The sequence below is a fragment of the Rhinoderma darwinii genome, chromosome 2 (genome assembly GCF_050947455.1).
Source record: "Rhinoderma darwinii isolate aRhiDar2 chromosome 2, aRhiDar2.hap1, whole genome shotgun sequence".
In the NCBI taxonomy this organism is placed as follows: Eukaryota; Metazoa; Chordata; class Amphibia; order Anura; family Rhinodermatidae; genus Rhinoderma; species Rhinoderma darwinii.
The window spans coordinates 314,426,370-314,444,891 of NC_134688.1; the positions used below are offsets into that span (position 1 = coordinate 314,426,370).

At 41.8% G+C, this 18,522-nt stretch overlaps 1 protein-coding gene across 1 annotated transcript in view; it reads left to right on the forward strand.

Moving 5' to 3' along the window:
* TMEM167B (transmembrane protein 167B) overlaps positions 1 to 17,967 on the forward strand; it is a 52,419-nt gene extending 34,452 nt beyond the window's left edge. Inside the window, exon 3 of the mRNA XM_075853541.1 lies at positions 15,568 to 17,967. Within this exon, the coding sequence (XP_075709656.1) occupies positions 15,568 to 15,650 (83 nt within the window). The 3' untranslated portion in view covers positions 15,651 to 17,967. The remainder of the gene's footprint in view (positions 1 to 15,567) is intronic.
* The last annotated feature ends 555 nt before the right edge of the window (positions 17,968 to 18,522 follow it).

The following is an 18,522-nucleotide window of genomic DNA, read 5'->3' on the forward strand; positions in this document are numbered from 1 at the left end:
TTTTACTGGTGTTTCAGTTTATAATGTGGGTGGCATATGTAATCTGTGCGGAGTACATACATTTTTTGCGTGACACACTGTCGTTTTTATTGGTACCATGTTTGGCTACGTGCGACTTTTTGATCACTTTTTATTCCATTTTTTTGGAAACAACGTGACCAAAAAAGGAAATTCTGCCATTGTTTTTTATGGTATTTTTTTTACGGTGTTCACCGTGCGGGATAAATAATATGATATTTTTTTAGGTCAGGCCGATACGAACGCGGCGATACCTATTATGTCTAGTTTTTGTCTTTTTTTTCATTTTTTTTCTAATTATAAAGGGCTTGATCAGGGAAACAAGGCGATTATTGTTTTTATTACGTAAAACTTGTATTTATTTATTTATCTAAAACTTTTTTTTCTACTTTTTTTTGACTTTTTATTTTACACATACTAGGGGACTGGAAGATCTGATCTTCTGATCCCCTGCACAATACACTGCACTACTTCTGTATGTACTGATGTAGTGCAGTGTATTGTAACTGTCACTTTACAACTGACAGTTGAGCCTATTACGTCCTGCCTTGGGCAGGACCTAATAGGCTCCCGTACCTGGCAACCAGGAAGCCGTTGCTAGGCTTCCTGGTTGCCATTGCAACCATCAGAACCCCGCGATTTTTCGCGGGGGGGCAATGGGGTGCAGAGGGAGCCCCCTCCCTCTGTATCAATCACTTAAATGCCGCTGTCGCTATTGACAGCGGCATTTAAGGGGTTAAACTACAGCGATCGGAGAGGACAGTGATCGCTGTAGTTGCAGTGGGATGTCGGCTGTATATTACAGCCGACATCCGATGAAGATGGAGCGAGCACAACTCCTGTGCCCGCTTCATCCTCAGGGCGTTACTATACGCCCATTTTCGGGAAGGGGTTAATAAAAAGTGTTTGTTTTTTTTTACACCGCTTTCTCTGATCTCCTCACGTATCTCACAGAAGTGAGGAGATCAGAGAAAGTGACAGGAGCTTTCTCCTGCAGACGACGTCACAGACGGCTGTGATTGGTCAGTCTTCAGAGACTGACCAATCACAGCAATCGCCGGCATTGGGGACTGCTAATTGGTCCCCAGGCCGGTAGCAGAGACGGTTAGCTGTCAATGACAGCTGCCGCCGCTGTTCTGTCACTATGTGATTTCACATAGTGACAGTTTATTCCTGCGCCGTAATAGTACGTCGAAGGTACGCTGGAATAAGTGGCCAGCGACGTACTATTACGTCAAAGGTACGCAAGGGGTTAATACGTCACGGGTGTCAGCTGTATATATTACAGCACTAATGGCCGGACCGTTCAACCACTTAGAGGCCACAGTCAATAGCAACTGTGGTATCTAAGCCATAAGACAGATGGCATGTGTTAAAATTTGCAATGTATAGTGAAATTTTTAGTCTTGACTGGAGGGTCGCTTTATAATACAAGTGTAATTGGTTGACGATACAGATCCAAACATTCATAAACAAAACTATTCCCTTTTGTAAAAAGAAAAAAGTGTTAAAAGAAGGGAAAGAGGAAAATGGGCACGCCTATTTCATAAGAAATAACCTCTTATCTTTTACAGTATACTGTCAAATGACGTCAAATAGTGTATAAAAAGAAATAGCCTAGTGTGGAATATTGATATTCGTATGAGAATTCACACGTCTTGAGTTAAAATTGTTATTTTGTGGTTAAAGAGGATCAGTCACTAGTTTATTAATGCCCTGACTTCTAACTAATCTAATAGGCACTATAATGCTGATAATTAGTGTTTTTTCCCCCCCAAAAAAACGTTTATTTGCAAAGTTATGAACATTTTTCTAAATATGCTAATTTGGCTAGACTTGCAAAATGGGAGGTAACTTTCTTTTTTCTCTGGGCGGTGTAATGTTTTCTTTATTTCAGCTTCTCCACCTTCCCTTCCCTGCTCAGCACCATAGCGTGATCATAGAGTATGCAGCTTCCATTCCCGACTGTGTTTTCAACTGGTGATACGTCTGGTTGTTTCACAGCTATCACTGCAATCGTGGTGGCATATGAAAGATTAGAATTTCTCCACTGTTCTAGGTGGTCGACAGCCCGAGATTTGAAGTGATCCCCCTTCCCTCCAGCCCCAGACTCTCAGGGCAGATACAGACGAACGTTGCGTTTTTGCGCGCGCAAACAACGCGACGTTTTGCGCGCGCAAAAAACATTTGACAACTGCGTGTGTCATCCGTGTCTGATGCGCGGCTGCGTGATTTTCGCGCAGCCGCCATCATAGAGATGAGGCTAGTCGACGGCCGTCACTGTCCAAGGTGCTGAAAGAGCTAACTCTTTCAGCACCCTCGACAGTGAATGCCGAACACAATATCGCAAAAGCTGTAGAAAAAAAAGAAAAAATTCGTACTTACCGAGAACTTCCCGGCCGTTGCCTTGGTGACGCGCCTCTCTTGACATCGGGCCCCACCTCCCTGGATGACGCGCCAGTCCATGTGACCGCTGCAGCCTGTGCTTGGCCTGTGACTGGCTGGAGCTGTCACTTGGACTTAATTGTCATCCCGGGAGGTCAGACTGGAGGAAGAAGTCGGGAGTTAGCGGTAAGTCAGAACTTCGTTTTTTTTTCTACAGGTTCATGTATATTGGGATCGGAAGTCACGGTCCATGGTGCTGAAACTGTTTAACTCTTTCAGCACCATGGACAGTGACTATCTCCTGACATCGTGTACCGATAATTTTTTTGCCGGGTTCGGCCAAAACGAGTTTGGCCGAACCCGGTGAAGTTCGGTTCGCTTGTCCGGCTTCGCTCATCGCAAAGACACTCCGTTTGGATGTTCGGAAACAGAAAAGCACGTGGTGCTTTTCTGTTTTCATTCATCCTTTTCACTGCTGTTGCGCGAATCACGCTCGTCCCACGGAAGTGCTTCCGTGTGGTGCGCGTGATTTTCACGCACCCATTGACTTCAATGGGTGCGTGATGCGCGAAATACGCAGAGTTATTGAACCTGTCACGCTTTTTGCGCAGCAGACAAACGCTGCGCAAAAAGCACGGACTGTCTGTACTGCCCCATAGACTTGTATTGGTCCATGCGTGCCGCGTGAAAACCACGCGGCCCGCACGGACCGAATACACGCTCGTGTGAATCCCCCCTCACACTGTGTGAAGCAGCTTGATGCTGATAGGACAGCGTCAGAGGCTGTGAGGTAGCTCTATCTCAGGAGAATCGCTAGACACCCACTTGTCTAGTATAGCCTCATTTGCATATTTAGAAAAAAAGCTCATAACTTTTAAAATAATCTTTTTGGGACACCATTTTCACTATCATTATCAGTGTGACCGTGCCTATTAGAATATCTAGCAGATTAAAGAGGCTCTGTCACCACATTATATGTGCCCTATCTTCTACATAATGTGATCGGCGCTGTAATGTAAATTACAGCAATGTTTTTTATTTAGAAAAACTCTATTTTGACGGTGTTATGACCTATTTTAGATTTATGCTAATGACTTTCTTAATAGACAACTGGGCGTGTTTTACTTTTTGACCAAGTGGGTGTTGTAAAGAGAAGTGTATGACGCTGACTAATCCGCGTCATACACTTCTCTCCATTCATGTAATCAGCACATAGTGATCTTGCTAGATCATGATGTGCTGTCACATACTCACACATTAATGTTACTGAAGTGTCTTGAGAGTGAATAGACATCGCTTCCATGCCATTTTTGAAAATGCACCCCACAAGGAATTAATCTAGGGGTGTAGTGAGCATTTTGACCCCACAGGTGTTTCATAGATTTTATTAGAATCTGGACGTGAAGATGAAAAATTTTAACTTTTTTCCAATAAGATGTAGTTTTATTTAAAAAAAACAAAAAACAACCATGTCCACAAAGAGTAAAACAGAAAAAGCCCTGCAACATTTGTACAGCAATTTCTCTGGAGTACGTCAATACCCCATATGTGGGCGTAAACTTCTGGATTGGTTTCATGGCACTATGTCGCCCCTAAGGTACCAGTACAGCTAAAACTACCCAAAAGTCACTCCATTTACGAAACAACTACACCCCTTCAGGAATTCATCTACGAGTGTAGTAAGCATTTTGACCCCACAGGTGTTTCATAGATTTTATTAGAATTGGGCAGTGAAAATAAAAATGTCTTCAATAAGACGTAGTTTAGCTCAAAATGTTTAATTTTCTCAACAAATAAAGGAAAAAAAGTCCCCCCACATTTGTAAAGCAATATCACCCGAATACGGCAATACCACATATGTGGTCATAAACGGCTTTTTGGGCATACGGTAGGGCTCGAAAGAGGAGAAGTGCTATTTGGCTCTTGGCGTTCAGATTTTGCTAGATTGGTTTCTGGGTGCTATGTCGCATTTGCAATGCCCCTGTGGAACCAAAACAGTGGAAATCTCCCAGAAGTGACCCTATTTTGGAAACTACACCCCTCAAGATGTTCACCTAGTGAGCATGTTAACCCTGCAGGTGTTTTGCAGAAATTAGTGTGCACTCGATGTTGCAGAGTGAAAATGGGAACTTTTCGATAGATATCCCAATATGTGATGCCCAGCTTGTGCCAACATGAAATGACATCTCTCTAATTATTATGCTGTGTATCCCGGTTTTAGGGTATGTTCCACACGCTTAACAGTCCCTGATTTTCAGCCGCTTTTTAAGCAACTTGCGTTTGTTGCAGTGTATTTTACGGTTATTTTTGGAGCTGTTTTTCTATTGAGTCAATGAAAAACTGCTCCAAAAATGGCTCAAGAAGTGACATGCACTTTTTTTTACGAGACCATTTTAGGGGGCAGTTTTTAAAAACTGACGCGTAAAAACGCCCCATGGGAACGGAACACCGTTTTTCAATGGGCAGATGTTTGGAGGCCGCATTTTTATCGTTTACGGACGGAAAAACGGCTGAAAATAGCCCGTGTGAACATACCCTAAGAAACACCCTACATGTGGCCCTAATCTTTTGCCTGGGCATCCGACCAGGCTTAGGAGTGAGAGAGTACCATGCGAAATCGAGGCCTAATTTGGCAATTTACAAAGTATTGGCTCACAATTGCAGAGGTTCTGATGTGAAATAATAAAAGAAACCCCTGAGAAGTGACCCCATTTTTAAAACGACACACCACAAGGCATTTATTAAGACGTGTAGTGAGCATTTTCACCCCACAGGTCTTTTCCATAAATGAATGCACTGCGGATGATACAAAGTTAAAAATGTAAATTTTTCCCTAGATACATAATTTCTGTGGCAAATATGTTGTACCCACCTCGTGCCACTAGAGGCTTACACGCCAAAAATTGTTAAAGAGGCTCTGTCACCAGATTTTGCAACCCCTATCTCCTATTGCAGCAGATCGGCGCTGCAATGGAGATAAGAGTAACGTTTTTCTTTTTTAAAACGAGCCTTTTTGGCCAAGTTATGGCCATTTTTATATTTATGTAAATGAGGCTTTCTAAAGTACAACTGGGCGTGTTTACAGTAAAAGTACAACTGGGCGTGTATTATGTGTGTTACATCTGGGCGTTTTTACTTCTTTTACTAGCTGGGCGTTCTGACGAGAAGTATCATCCACTTCTCTTCAGAACGCCCAGCTTCTGGCAGTGCACAGACACAGCGTGTTCTCGAGAGATCACGCTGTGTCGTCACTCACTTCCTGCCCCAGGTCCTGCATCGTGTCGGCCACATCGGCACCAGAGGCTACAGTTGATTCTGCAGCAGCATCAGCGTTTGCAGGTAAGTAGCTACATTGACTTACCTGCAAACGCCGATGCTGCTGCAGAATCAAATGTAGCCTCTGGTGCCGATGTGTCCTCGCTCGTCCGACACGATGCAGCACCTGGAGCAGGAAGTGAGTGACGACACAGCGTGATCTCTCGAGAACACGCTGTGTCTCTGCACTGCCAGAAGCTGGGCGTTAACGAACAGAAGTGGCTGATTCGTCAGCATCATACACTCCCATTCCCAACGACCAGCTAGTAAAAGAATTAAAAACGCCCCGATGTACGCACATAATACACGCCCGGTTGGACTTTTACTTTAAACACGCCCAGTTGGACTTTAGCAAGCCTCATTTGCATAAATACAAAAATGGTCATAACTTGGCCAAAAATGCTCGTTTTTAAAAATAAAAATGTTACTCTTATCTACATTGCAGCACCGATCTGCTGCAATCGCAGATAGGGGTTGCAAAATCTGGTGACAGAGCCTCTTTAAGTGTTCTCCTGGGTATGCCGATGATCTCTATCTATCTATCTATCTATCTATCTATCTATCTATCTATCTATCTATCTATCTATCTATCCCGTGTTTGGACACCGTTTGGACACACTGTAGGGCTCAGAAGGTAGGGAGCGCCATTTGGCTTTTGGAGGGCGGATTTTGCTTGGTCGTAGTTTTTTTTGAGTATTGCTGGGATTTTCATTTATAATGTGGGGGGGGGGGGTACATATAAGCTGGGTGGAGTATATCAGGGGCATAGCCAGGTGGTATAATAATTGGGTAAAAAAAAAAACACACAAAATAATCCAAAGATGTGTGTTACGCTGTAAAGCAATCCTTTCTGCACAGGCCAGTGTCGTACTGATAAATTATGTCCTTTCTTATCCCCCTTTGCTGTGAAGTGTTGTCCTGGTATTATACGGGCACTGGCGCTTCCAACAGATATGTTTGGGCCCTACCCTTCCCGGTTCCCTACATGTTAACATTATTCTGCGGGTCAATACGATTCCGGCGAAACGAAATGTATAGCACTTTTTTTTTCCTTTTTGTTTACAGCTTTTTGCACAATAAATTTTACTTTTGTAAAAGAATGTATTTTTTCTGTTGCCATGTTGTGGGAACCATAAGTTTTTAACTTTTTTGTCGACGGAGCTGTATGAGAGCTTTTTTTTTGCGAGACGAGCTATAGTTTTTATATGTATCATTTTTGGATACATGCGACTTTTCGATCACTTATTATTCTAATTTTTGTAAGGCAAAGTGACCAAAAAACAGAAATTCTGGCATTGTTTTTTGCGTTTTGTTTTTTTACGCCGTTCATCGCGTGGAATATATAACATAATATTTTTATAGTTCAGGCCGTTACGGTCGCAGCGATACCAAATATGTATGTTTTTGTTTTTTTCAATAATAAAGGACTTGATCAGGGAAAAAGGGCGATTGTGTTTTATTTTATTACTTGAAACGTTTTACTATGTTTTACTAGGGGACTTGAAGGCCCAACTGTCTGTTTTTTTTTTATTTTTCGAATAAAAATTGCACTACCTATGTAGTGCAATGTATTCGATCTGTCAGTTGTTCACTGACAGCAAGCCAATTAGGCTTCGCCTCCGGGCGGGGCCTAATTGCCTTTTGTAATGGCGATTGCTACATCTAAGTGGTTAATCGCAGGGATCGTAGCTAGCTTCGGTCCCTGCCATTACAGGAGGATGTCAGATGTAACATACAGCTGAAAACCGCCATTGATGATGCTTGTATTTTGATGCACGACCACCACACATGAATTAAAGTGATTGTCTGATTCAGAAAGCCCTATTTATTGTTTTGAAAATGTCAAATAAAAAAAACAACTTTAGCTAAGCCAGCCTCCTATTCCATTTCTGAATCCGCCATAAAAGAGGAGGGGACTGGATGCTAATGAACTAAGCCAGGCAACCAGCCCCTTCATTCATGTTACGGACACTCAGGGAGGGGGGAGGAAACTCCCTGACATCGGATCCTGTGATGACATGCCACAGCCACAGCAGAAGCTTCATTTCTAGGACCAGGCTGATGGGGACTCAAATTCAGCAATCAATGCAGTTTTAAAAATCAAAGTTTGTTTTTTATTTTACATTTGCAAAGCAATAAACAGCGTTTTTTTGTATTTAGACAATCACTTTTTCGAGCTTTAACTTTTTTGCACCTCCAGCACGTTTCATTTGCTTTATTTAATTTAATCTTTTCCCTCTTTTTGGAACTAAAGGGGTTTTGCCTGAATTGACAATTATCGCCTATCCACGGGATAGGTGATAATTGTTTGATCGCTGGGTGCTTCACCACTTTCATCCCCACCGATAGCGAGCACGAGGGTCCCGAATCCCCGTTCCTTCTCACTTTTCAACTGCAGTAAGGAGGACATTGAATAAAGCAGCGGTCGAGCATTCACGCTGCCGCTCTGTTCAAAATCTAAGGCCTCATGCACATGACCGTAAAAACTCCCGTTATTATGGGTCGTAATTACGACCCGTAATAACGGGCTCATAGACTTCTATTGGCGACGGGTCTCCCCGCTCTGCTATGTGCTAGCCGCGCTTTAGCTCCTTGAAGGAGCGGAATCCCCGTGTTTTCGGGGATTCCGCTCCTGGACAGAGCGCTTGATGTCTCTGTCCATATCTGGGCAGTGACATCAGGAGAAACTCCTGAAGCGGAATCCCCGAACACATGGGGATTCCCCTTCAGGAGCTGCCGCTGATGTCACTGTCCGGATCTGCCCGGCCCGGCACGGATGCAAAACTTTATGCAAACCGGCCGGGCAAAATGGCCGATTTTACCGGTCGACACTCGGGCTCGGGAATGACCCGGTCGTGTGTATCCCGCCTAAGCGTATAGATGGTCAGAAACAAGTTCCATTATACTCCTCTGTTGTTGGTTCACTTATCCGAACCTGATGTAGTCTCACTCTTCAGGGCCCAATACTGGTGAGTAACAGCATGCATCCGTTTAAATAAAATACTCCAGATAAGAACAGCAGCTCAATTTCATTTAATAGATTTCTTTCCTCATTCCTCGTCCATGACGGGAGCTTTCAATTAGAAAATCAAAACTTATCCGAACCCGATGTAGAGTCACTCCCAGGTTCCGATACAATTAGATAGCAGCATGCATGCGTTTTGAATAAAGTGCACCAATTTAGAGCAACAGCTCTATTCCTTTTGAGAATTAGATCTCGTTCCTCGTCTGTGACGGAGGTTTTCAATTTGATATACAGAAACATAAAGAAGAGGCCAGTGTAGCAGTTGTCAAAGTGTGGTTTGTGGCATGGTGCTACAAACAACCACGCCGGAAGTATACGGTGTGATGATGTCTCTCACCACCGTGCAATTGGCTAACGCGTTTTTCTTCCCAGCTGGGACTTCATCAGAGCCGGTAAGTCATGTTCACAAAGATGTCTATTTTTATAGTAGACATTTAAATTTGCCTATTTAAATGCCCCAATCCATACCATCCAGGGCATTATTTAGTGCATTGATTTAATCAAAATTTAAATAAATTATAATCACAATCTAACAAGAAATATGACTCTCAGGGTAGCAAATAACCCTTGTACCTTTATATAAAGAATATTGCGTGAATACTATAATCGTATTCCACTAAGTGAGGTATCTCTCTCCCTAAGAATGAAAGAACAAAGAAAAAATATAAATAATATATAAATAAATAAAAACACAAAACAAACGGAAAAATGGGGGAAGGGGAACGAATAATGATAAGGACCCAGAGCATATAGTATGGGGATATCTACGATATTAATTATGGGTAAAGCTTAGCTAGATACAGGTAAAGAGAAGCCAGATATATATGGTCCAGGTATGTAGAGATCATGTAACCAGATCACTCGTTCATCCAAGCAAATCCCATCCCTTTTTGAATTATGGAATATAAAGCAAATGAAAACCTGTATTACCTCAAAAATTAGGGGGGAAAGTGCCGTTTAACAGATATGGCAAAGAATGACGGGGGGAAGTCCACTGGATCGCTGGTATACAGCCAATCCAGTGGAGGTCCAACCCCCCCCCCCCACACACATGCCACAGGTGCCCCCAAGAAAGAAGGGAAAAATGCACCAATATGATTACCAGGGTCCGTCATAGATGGCAGGGTACTAGTCAAGGGCCAATTGTGGCCATCGACCAGGTCCCCACCATCTACGATAGAAACCTGGGATCGATCTAGTGCATTAGGTGAGGAGGGAAGGATCTGCCATACATGGCAGTGATCTAGATGGAATCAAAGAAACATATTGAACTTGATTTCATTATTTAAACTTCTAGGAGATAGAGTACCCAGAGTGTAGCTCCACATAGTCTCTTTTTGAGGAAGTAATTTCTATTGCCTCCCCTCGAATCCTCCTGCAGCCGAGATTGTTGGTGATGGGTCTTAAAATGGTCTGCCAATGGATTCTTCATCTCACCCTTTCTTATATATGAGATATGTTCGCTGATGCGCTTTTGTAATTCACTTTTTGTTTTGCCAATATACAGTACATCTTTCCACATGGACAGATAATGGAATACACTACCATACTGGAACCACAATTAATAAATGTGAGAATCCTGTAATCCTTTTTATGTTCGGAGTCAGTGAATATTGTTGTTTTAGATACATATTTAGAAAAATTGCAAAATCCACATTTATACATTCCCTTAGGGTGACTATTTAACCAGGATTCATGTTCATGTGTTTTCCTTTTGAACTCCGAATTTACTAGAAGATCTTTTAATGTTTGTGCTTTTTTGGGGACCGTACTAGGTAAGTCCCCTACTATTGACCCAATTTTTTTATCCAAGGTCAAGTGTGGCCAATTCTTTAGCATGAGATTGCGTAACAAGTCCCAATGGGAACCGTATCTGGATATAAACTGCACTCTGTCGTCTGTTTTTAGTTCCCTCCTCCTATTCAGGGTAACATTTCTATTAGTTCTTAGGGCTTTGCTATAACCATATTTAATGGATTTATTTGAATAGCCCCTCGTCTGAAACCGTTTAGATAGATCTGAGGCCTCTTGCTTGAAATCCCCAAGCTTTGTACAATTTCTCTGAATTCGAAGGAATTGTCCAACAGGGATTCCCTTTATTTAGGAGAAATGATGATGACTGCTGGCATACAACAAGGTATTTCCTGCCGTTGGTTTTCTATAAGTAAAAGTGAACAGCCGATTATTTTGCTTATAGATATTAAGGTCCAAGATCTTGGATTCACTATAAGTAAAAAAATAAGATGTTTATTTCGGTTATTACAGTTTAGTTCCCCAATGAAACTCTCCATGGCATCCAATGGTCCTCTCCAACATAAATATATGTCGTCCATATACCTTAGCCAGCTAGCTGCATACCTCTTGAAAGAGGGATTGGTATAGACTAGAAATTCTTCCCACCATCCCAAATGTAGACAAGCATAGGAAGGGGCACAAGAAGCCCCCATCGCCGTCCCCTTTGTCTGGCGACACAGAAAAAAATTATATTTCAAGACCAAGTCCAGCATGTCTATAAAAAATTCATTCTGATGGGCCCAATCAACACCCCTTTTCTACAAGAAATATGCAGCAGCTTTGAGACCAATCTCATGTGGAATTGACTTCTAAAGAGATTCTACATCTAAACCAACCAAGAAAGTCACCCTCAACGGTTAAATGATTGATCTTCCTAACAACAACATCTGTATCTAGTGCAAAGGAGGGACTATTGCGAAAAAATGTTGCAATCTTGAATCTACATACTTGCCAAGGTGGTCCATTGGACTATAAACAGCCAGAGATAATAGGCCTTCCCGGTGGACAATCTCTATTTTTATGCACCTTGGGAAGTATGTAGATTGTGGGGGTATGTGGTTCCCTAACTTCCAAAAAATCAATCTCCCTTAACTAATCAAACCCTCATCCAAGGCAAAAATAAGTCTTCTATTCAAGGCACGCTTTTATATCATCCATCTGATTTTCCAGTAGAGGACAATAACTCGTGGACTTCAAATGCTTTTGGATCTCGCCGACATAGTACTTCTCCCTGAGGAGCACAACATTGCCACACATCACTAGGTTTGATAATCACATTGTCTAATTTCCACAGGTCCTTCAAGGACCTGTGCTCCTCTCTAGTGAAGTTGTCCTCACTCAGGAAGGAGGACCAGTCAACGGTATCCAAATTTTTTCAATAAATATATTTATCTATCTTGTCTACCTGCCAAATGGCACCTTTGGCCGTGACACAGGTATCCGGGCCAAATATCGCTATGTCCCGTAGCCTACATTGCAAGTAATAATAGTCAAAGTGGTTGTGTCGCGACGTACAATTTGCAGCGACATGACAGTTGCAAGTAATCCAAACATTGACTTTCTTTACTTGTGGTGTAGGCTATGGGACATAGAAATCTTTGGCAGCGCGACCTGTGTCGTGGCCAAAGTCATCATGTAACCCCAGCCTTAGGGTGACGTTACAAGTGGCGGATTTGCTGCAGTGCGGATTTGCGCAGGTAAAGTCTGCTGCGGATTACATTACAAGGCAAGTAGTTGAGATTTTACAAATCTCATCCACATGCTGCAGACATTTTACACTGCAGATATTCAAATCTTTGATCTGTCGTTAAATGTATAACTTGGGGGGTCTACTTTCCATAAAAGAGTGATTTTGGGGGTGTTGGAGGAGTTTTCCAGTTCCCAAAATTGATGGCCTATCCTCAGGATAAGCCATCAATATCTGATCGGTCGTGTCCAACTCCTGGCACCCACGCCGATCAGCTGTTTTGAAGGGGCTGCAGCGCTCGTACTGTTACTGCTCATACTATGTATCACGGACACACTTGTAGAAGTGGTTCACAGTATTACGGCCTTCTCCCATTCACTTGGGTGTCGACGATTTACAGTGCGAGCAGTGCGGTTGGGGTCTGACTCCCGGCACCCCTGCCGATCAGCCGTTTTGAAGGGGCTGCAGCGCTCCTACAATGCTTTCCCTTCATTTCCTTCGCTACTCATGTTGTGAATCGCCAACACACTTGTAGCGGCGGTTCACAGTATTAGTCTGTTCGCTTCAATGAGAGGAGGCTGTAATACTGTGAACCGCCGCTACAAGTGTATTAGCGATTCACAGTCTGAGCAGTAAAGGAAATTAAGGGGAAGCAGCAGTGGTACGCACCCTGACCGATCAGATATTAACCCCATCCCGTCAGCCATTTTCTGGATTTAAATTTTTTTCCTCCCCACCTTCCAAAAGCCATAACATTTTTATTTTTCCGTCGATAAAGCCATATGAGTGCATGTTTTTTGCAGGATGAGTTGTAATTTTTTCATGGCACCAATTATTGTATTATATAATGTATTGGGAACCCGGTAAAAAATTCTTTGTGGGGTGGAATAGGAAAAAAAACTGTGATTCCTCAATCTTTTAAGGGGTTTAGTTTTTACATGTTTCATCGTACGGTAAAAATAGCAACTTTATTTTACCGGTCAATATAATTACGGCGAAACCAAAGTTTATATAGTTTTATTTTTTTTTATGTTTTACTACTTTTACAAGGAAGAAATTAAGACTGGGTTCACACTACCTATTTTCAGGCGTAATGGAGGCGTTTTACGCCTCAAATTACGCCTGAAAACACGGCTCCAATACGTCGGCAAACATCTGCCCATTCATTTCAGTGGGTTTGCCGATGTACTGTGCCGACGACCTGTAATTTTACGCGTCGCTGTCAAAAGACGGCGCGTAGTATAACAGCCTCGTCAAAGAAGTGCAGGACACTTCTTGGGACATAATTTGAGCCGTTTTTCATTGACTTCAATGAAAAACAGTTCCAAATTACGGCCGTAATTGACGCCTCGCAAAACGCGAGTACGAGCAATTACGTCTGAAATGCAGGAGCTGTTTTCTCCTGAAAACAGCTCCATGATTTCAGCCGTAATTGACGTTATCGTGTGCACATACCCTTAATGTCATAGTAAAATTTGTTTGGTCACCACATTCTCAGAGCCATAACTTTTTTATTTTTCTGGCGATTAAACGGTATAAGGGCTTATGGGCGGGCTGTAGTTTCTATTGGTATCAATATCGACTATTGGGCTGCATGAGACTTCTGGCGGTTTTGTTTTTACGGCGTTCAACCGTGCGGGATAAGTAATGGTATATTGTAATAGTTCAGACTTTTGTAGACACGGAAAAATGGGAAAAGGTGGGTTTTTTGAATTTTTTAAATATTTGTAATTTTTTACACTACTAAAAACTTGATTAAACTCTTTTTTTTTTTTACATATATATTTTATTAGTTCCCCTAGGACAGTGATCCCCAATCTCCGGACCGCAGACTAATATTCGGTTGTGGATCACATGGTACCGGGCCGTGGTATCTGGTATCTGCCCCTGTGGCCGCAGGGAATTCCGGGCGAAAAACCGCACCAAATTGTGTAGCAGTTTTTTGCCTGAAATGATCGCGTCAGAAAAATGTTATATCAAGTCCAGAGTCAACGCAGCCCTCTACCAGGAAATTTTAGAGCACTTCATGCTTCCATCTGCTGACGAGCTTTATGGAGATTCTAATTTCATTTTCCAGCAGGAATTGGCACCTGCCCACACGGCCAAAAGTACAAATACCAGGTTTAATAACCACAGAAAACTCGCCTGAGTGGCCAGAAAACTCGCCTGACCTAAACTCCATAGAGAATATATGGGGTATTGTCAAGAGGAAGATGAGAGACACTAGACCCAACAATGCAGACGAGCTGAAGGCCGCTATCAAAGCAACCTGGGCTTCCATAACACCTCAGCAGTGCCACAGGCTGATCGCCTCCATGCCACTCCGCATTGATGCAGTAATTCATGCAAAAGGAGCCCCGACCAAGTATTGAGAACATATACTGTACATACTTTTCAGTAGGCCAACATTTCGCTATTAAAAATCATTTTTGAAATTGGGCTTATATAATATTAAAATTTTCTGAGACACTAAATTTGGGTTTTTTATTAACTGTTCGCCATAATCTTTAACATTAAAAGACTATGCTGGAAATAGATCACTCTTTTTGATGATATTGTAATTCATTGAGAAGGACTAGTATATATCATTGTGTTTGGTACAATTTTCTATATACTTTTTATTAAAAAAGATTTTACTTTTTGAGATACAGCTGCTTTGTATCCTGTAAACAGAGCAGCTGTATCTAGTGCTGAAACCTGTGTCTGTCAGGTCAGCGGCACTGACGGGTTCAGTGTCAGTGGGTCTCTAATGCGCAGGATTGAGCTATTACCGATCAAATCTAAGTTCATTATTAAAAAAATAAAAAGATTTCAAAGGTGTATGTACCCTTTAACGGTATATTGGCACTTCACAACATCTGTAATGATCATATGGTGTCAGCAAACGAGGTTTTCGAAAATTTGCTCTCCAAAAGCAAGTTTGCGCACCATTCATTGTAAGCTCTGCCGTGCACCCAGCATGTAAGAAATGCACACGTATTTGGTACCTCTGAAAGCAGTAGAAGGTACCAAATATACATTCGGTGGCATGTATCAGCGCCAGATGTCAAAAAACATACCCTAAAGTCACATATTCAATTTTTTTTACATTTTCCCATATATATATATATATATATATATATATATATATATATATGTGTGTTTCCAAATACATGTAGGCTGGAACAATAGTAGAAGAACAATTTGCTTTTGAATTGGCACATGGTTAAATCTTGTAAATGGGCCTGGTCAGGAGGGTGGTGGGTAAATCTTTTAGTCAGTGGTTGATTATCAGTATTAATTTGGTGTGTGGTTTTTACATGACAATCAATGTATATTCTAATACAGCATCTTTCTTTTCTAGCTGCAGTGATTGGATCTCGTCTGCACTTACCGGTTGCTTTGTCCTGTTTTGCCATGGCCTTCTATGTGTTGTTTATTAAGTGAAATGGTGATATCTTCAATTCATCTCCGATCTCTGTTCTTTGTATTTTATATCCTTAGCAAAGGATATATGAAAAACGTAGAAAGGATACATAACTGCAGAAGATGAAGAAACTTGGTGGCCCGAATGGATTATACAAGAATTAAGTGAACTCAATAACACTAAAATATATTATAAAAGTAATTTTGATGTGCTTTATCTTGCCAATGACTTTGCAAGTAAATGCAGATGAATATCTTGTTTGTCTTTGTAACACTTTTACGATGCCAGTATGACACATTTGACACCTTTGATTAGACAAATTCAAAACCTGTTAAAGGAGTTGTTCAGGATTTCCTTTTAAAGAATGGAGTCCGTCGCCCCCCCCCCCCAAAAAAAAATACCAGCACTTAAAGAGAACCTTTCACCTCCCCATACATGTGCATCTGAGTGCAGCATGTAATGGGCAGGGCTGCACAAACACTGGGGCATTTCACATTTTTCTACCCTCCTCCGTTATTTAGATATCGGTGCTGTTATATTTGGCGCCCGATATTTAAATAACCCCCTGAACTGTCAATAGGGCGTGTACTGGCATGGGGGTGTGTTACTATGGCTGTGACACTGTCCAATCAGACACGGACAGTGTTACAGCTTTGCTGCTAACTACAATGTAATTATTTTTTTCCCCACAAAAAACGTCAATTATTTGCAAAGTTATGAGCATTTTTCTAAATATGCTAATAGCCAAATAGGAGGTTACTCTGGCTTTTCACTGGTGGTGTAATGTTTTCTGTATGACGCTGTCCAATCCGTATACAGCTTCTTCCCCTTCCCTGCCCAGCAACACAGCCTGATCTTATAGCATACAGCTTCTATTCCCGACTGTGTATTCTACTGGTGATATCTCCGGTTGTGTCACAGCTAGAACTGCGATCCTGATGTCATATAAAAGATTATCTCCACTCTCATATGCCACAAACCGCTGTTCTAGGTGGCCACAGCCCAAGATATGGCTGTTTGAAGTGATCCCCCTTCCCTCTAGAATGTGTCTCATACTGTGTGAAGCCGCTTCATGCTGACCGAGGCTGTGAGGTAGCTCCACCTCAGGAGAATCGCACTGTCTGGTATCGCAGCTCATTCTCATTCAAGTGGATGGAGCTGAACTGCAATACCAGACACACCCCATGGACAGGCATGGCCCTGTTTCAGAGATAAAAAAAACAAACCTTTTTTTCCTAATCCTGAATATCCACGTTTAGGTCAAAATTATAATGGAACAGAACAAAATAACAACGAGGTTCTCTAATAATAGAGCCTTTAATGCATATGTATCTATATGTAAATATTTAATGCGTTCCTTTGTGCTTTTTCCTAGTTAAAGGGGTTGTTTGGGCGTTTTATATTGATGGCCTAACCTCAGGATAGGTCATCAGTATCAGATCGTTGGGGGTCCGACTCCCGGCACCCCCACCTCTCAGCTGACTAAAGGAGCCTTGGCGTCAGTCACCGCAGCCTATTAATTGTTTATCAGACAATCCCAGGCACAGCCGCTACGGAAATGTACGGCGCTGTGCCTGTACACTGGAAATAGGCTGCTCCAACGAACGCCGCATCTCCATCAATCAACTTAACAGTGGGTGTGTCGGAAGTCGGACCCCACCAATCTGATATTAATGACCTATCCTGAGGATAGGCCATCAGTATAATATGCCTGGACAATTCCTTAAAGGGTCAGCTTGGTTGCACTTTAATAATAGCATTCCATGTCAAGCCATTCAATTAGCTGAAGCTATATACAGTATTGAAAGCCAAGCCTGTCACGTTGAACATGCTGTCCAATCTGCGGAGTGCATGTTATACAGCAGATGAAGCTGAGGAGATTGATTTGTAGTTTTGTAAGAAAAAAATAAATATATATATAATTTTTTAATTTAAATTCTTACTTGCTATATGCTCAGGAGTCCAGAGGGCTGTCCTACTACGTGATTGACAGCTATCTTTGCATACAGGGAAGACTGTCAGTCATTCAGTCACTGACTCATAAGCCTTCAGTAGGTAGGAGTTTCATTCAATAATTTTCAAGTTATACCTAACTATCTATCTATCGGCTCAGCTCCTCCTGCTATTTAACATGCTACCCCTCAAATGGACTGCATGTTCAATATGTCAGGTTCCCTTTAAGTACTTAGAAATTTATGGAGCATCTTTATGTACTGGAGAGAGTGGCTTTAATTTGTCTGAGTCGTAGAGTAAATGCTTTACATTTGTGAAGACATTTTGCAAATCATATCAAACTGGTTGAATTGCAAATATGTAATAAACTTTTTTTTCCCAGTATCATGTGTTTCAAACTACATAAAGCCTTTACCTCACTATCTCTTGGAATTACAAAACAACAAAAGGATTCGTGAAAGTGTAGTGCAGAATTCTACTGGTATAATTGGTACAGTTGAATAGCTTAAAGCCAAAGTTGAGTGACCACAACATTTTATTTAGGCTAAAGATACAACATTCTATGTAACAAGATTGCAATAACTTTTGTTTGTGATGCCACATTCTGCACCAACTGATGTCGTGTCTGCATCAATTAATTCAATGACATCACTTACTGTCTTAGTGACCAACCATGGAGTCAAGTTTCCCAACATATATGTTTTTGTCAAAGACAATAATTTATATAGGGGCCTAGGAGAGAACAGCACAATAGAAAGCTCCATAAAGATGGCTCCCAGTCCTGGGAGAGATTGTATGCTTGAACTAGAGAATGTAAGCAGATAAGAAAAAAGTGCTAATGTCTATAAAGCGTCTATTGTTATATTGGCATAGCCCCTTAACGTTCGAAATTTATTATTACGTCGCGCTGAGTGCATTGTTCGTGATCAGTAATAGTTT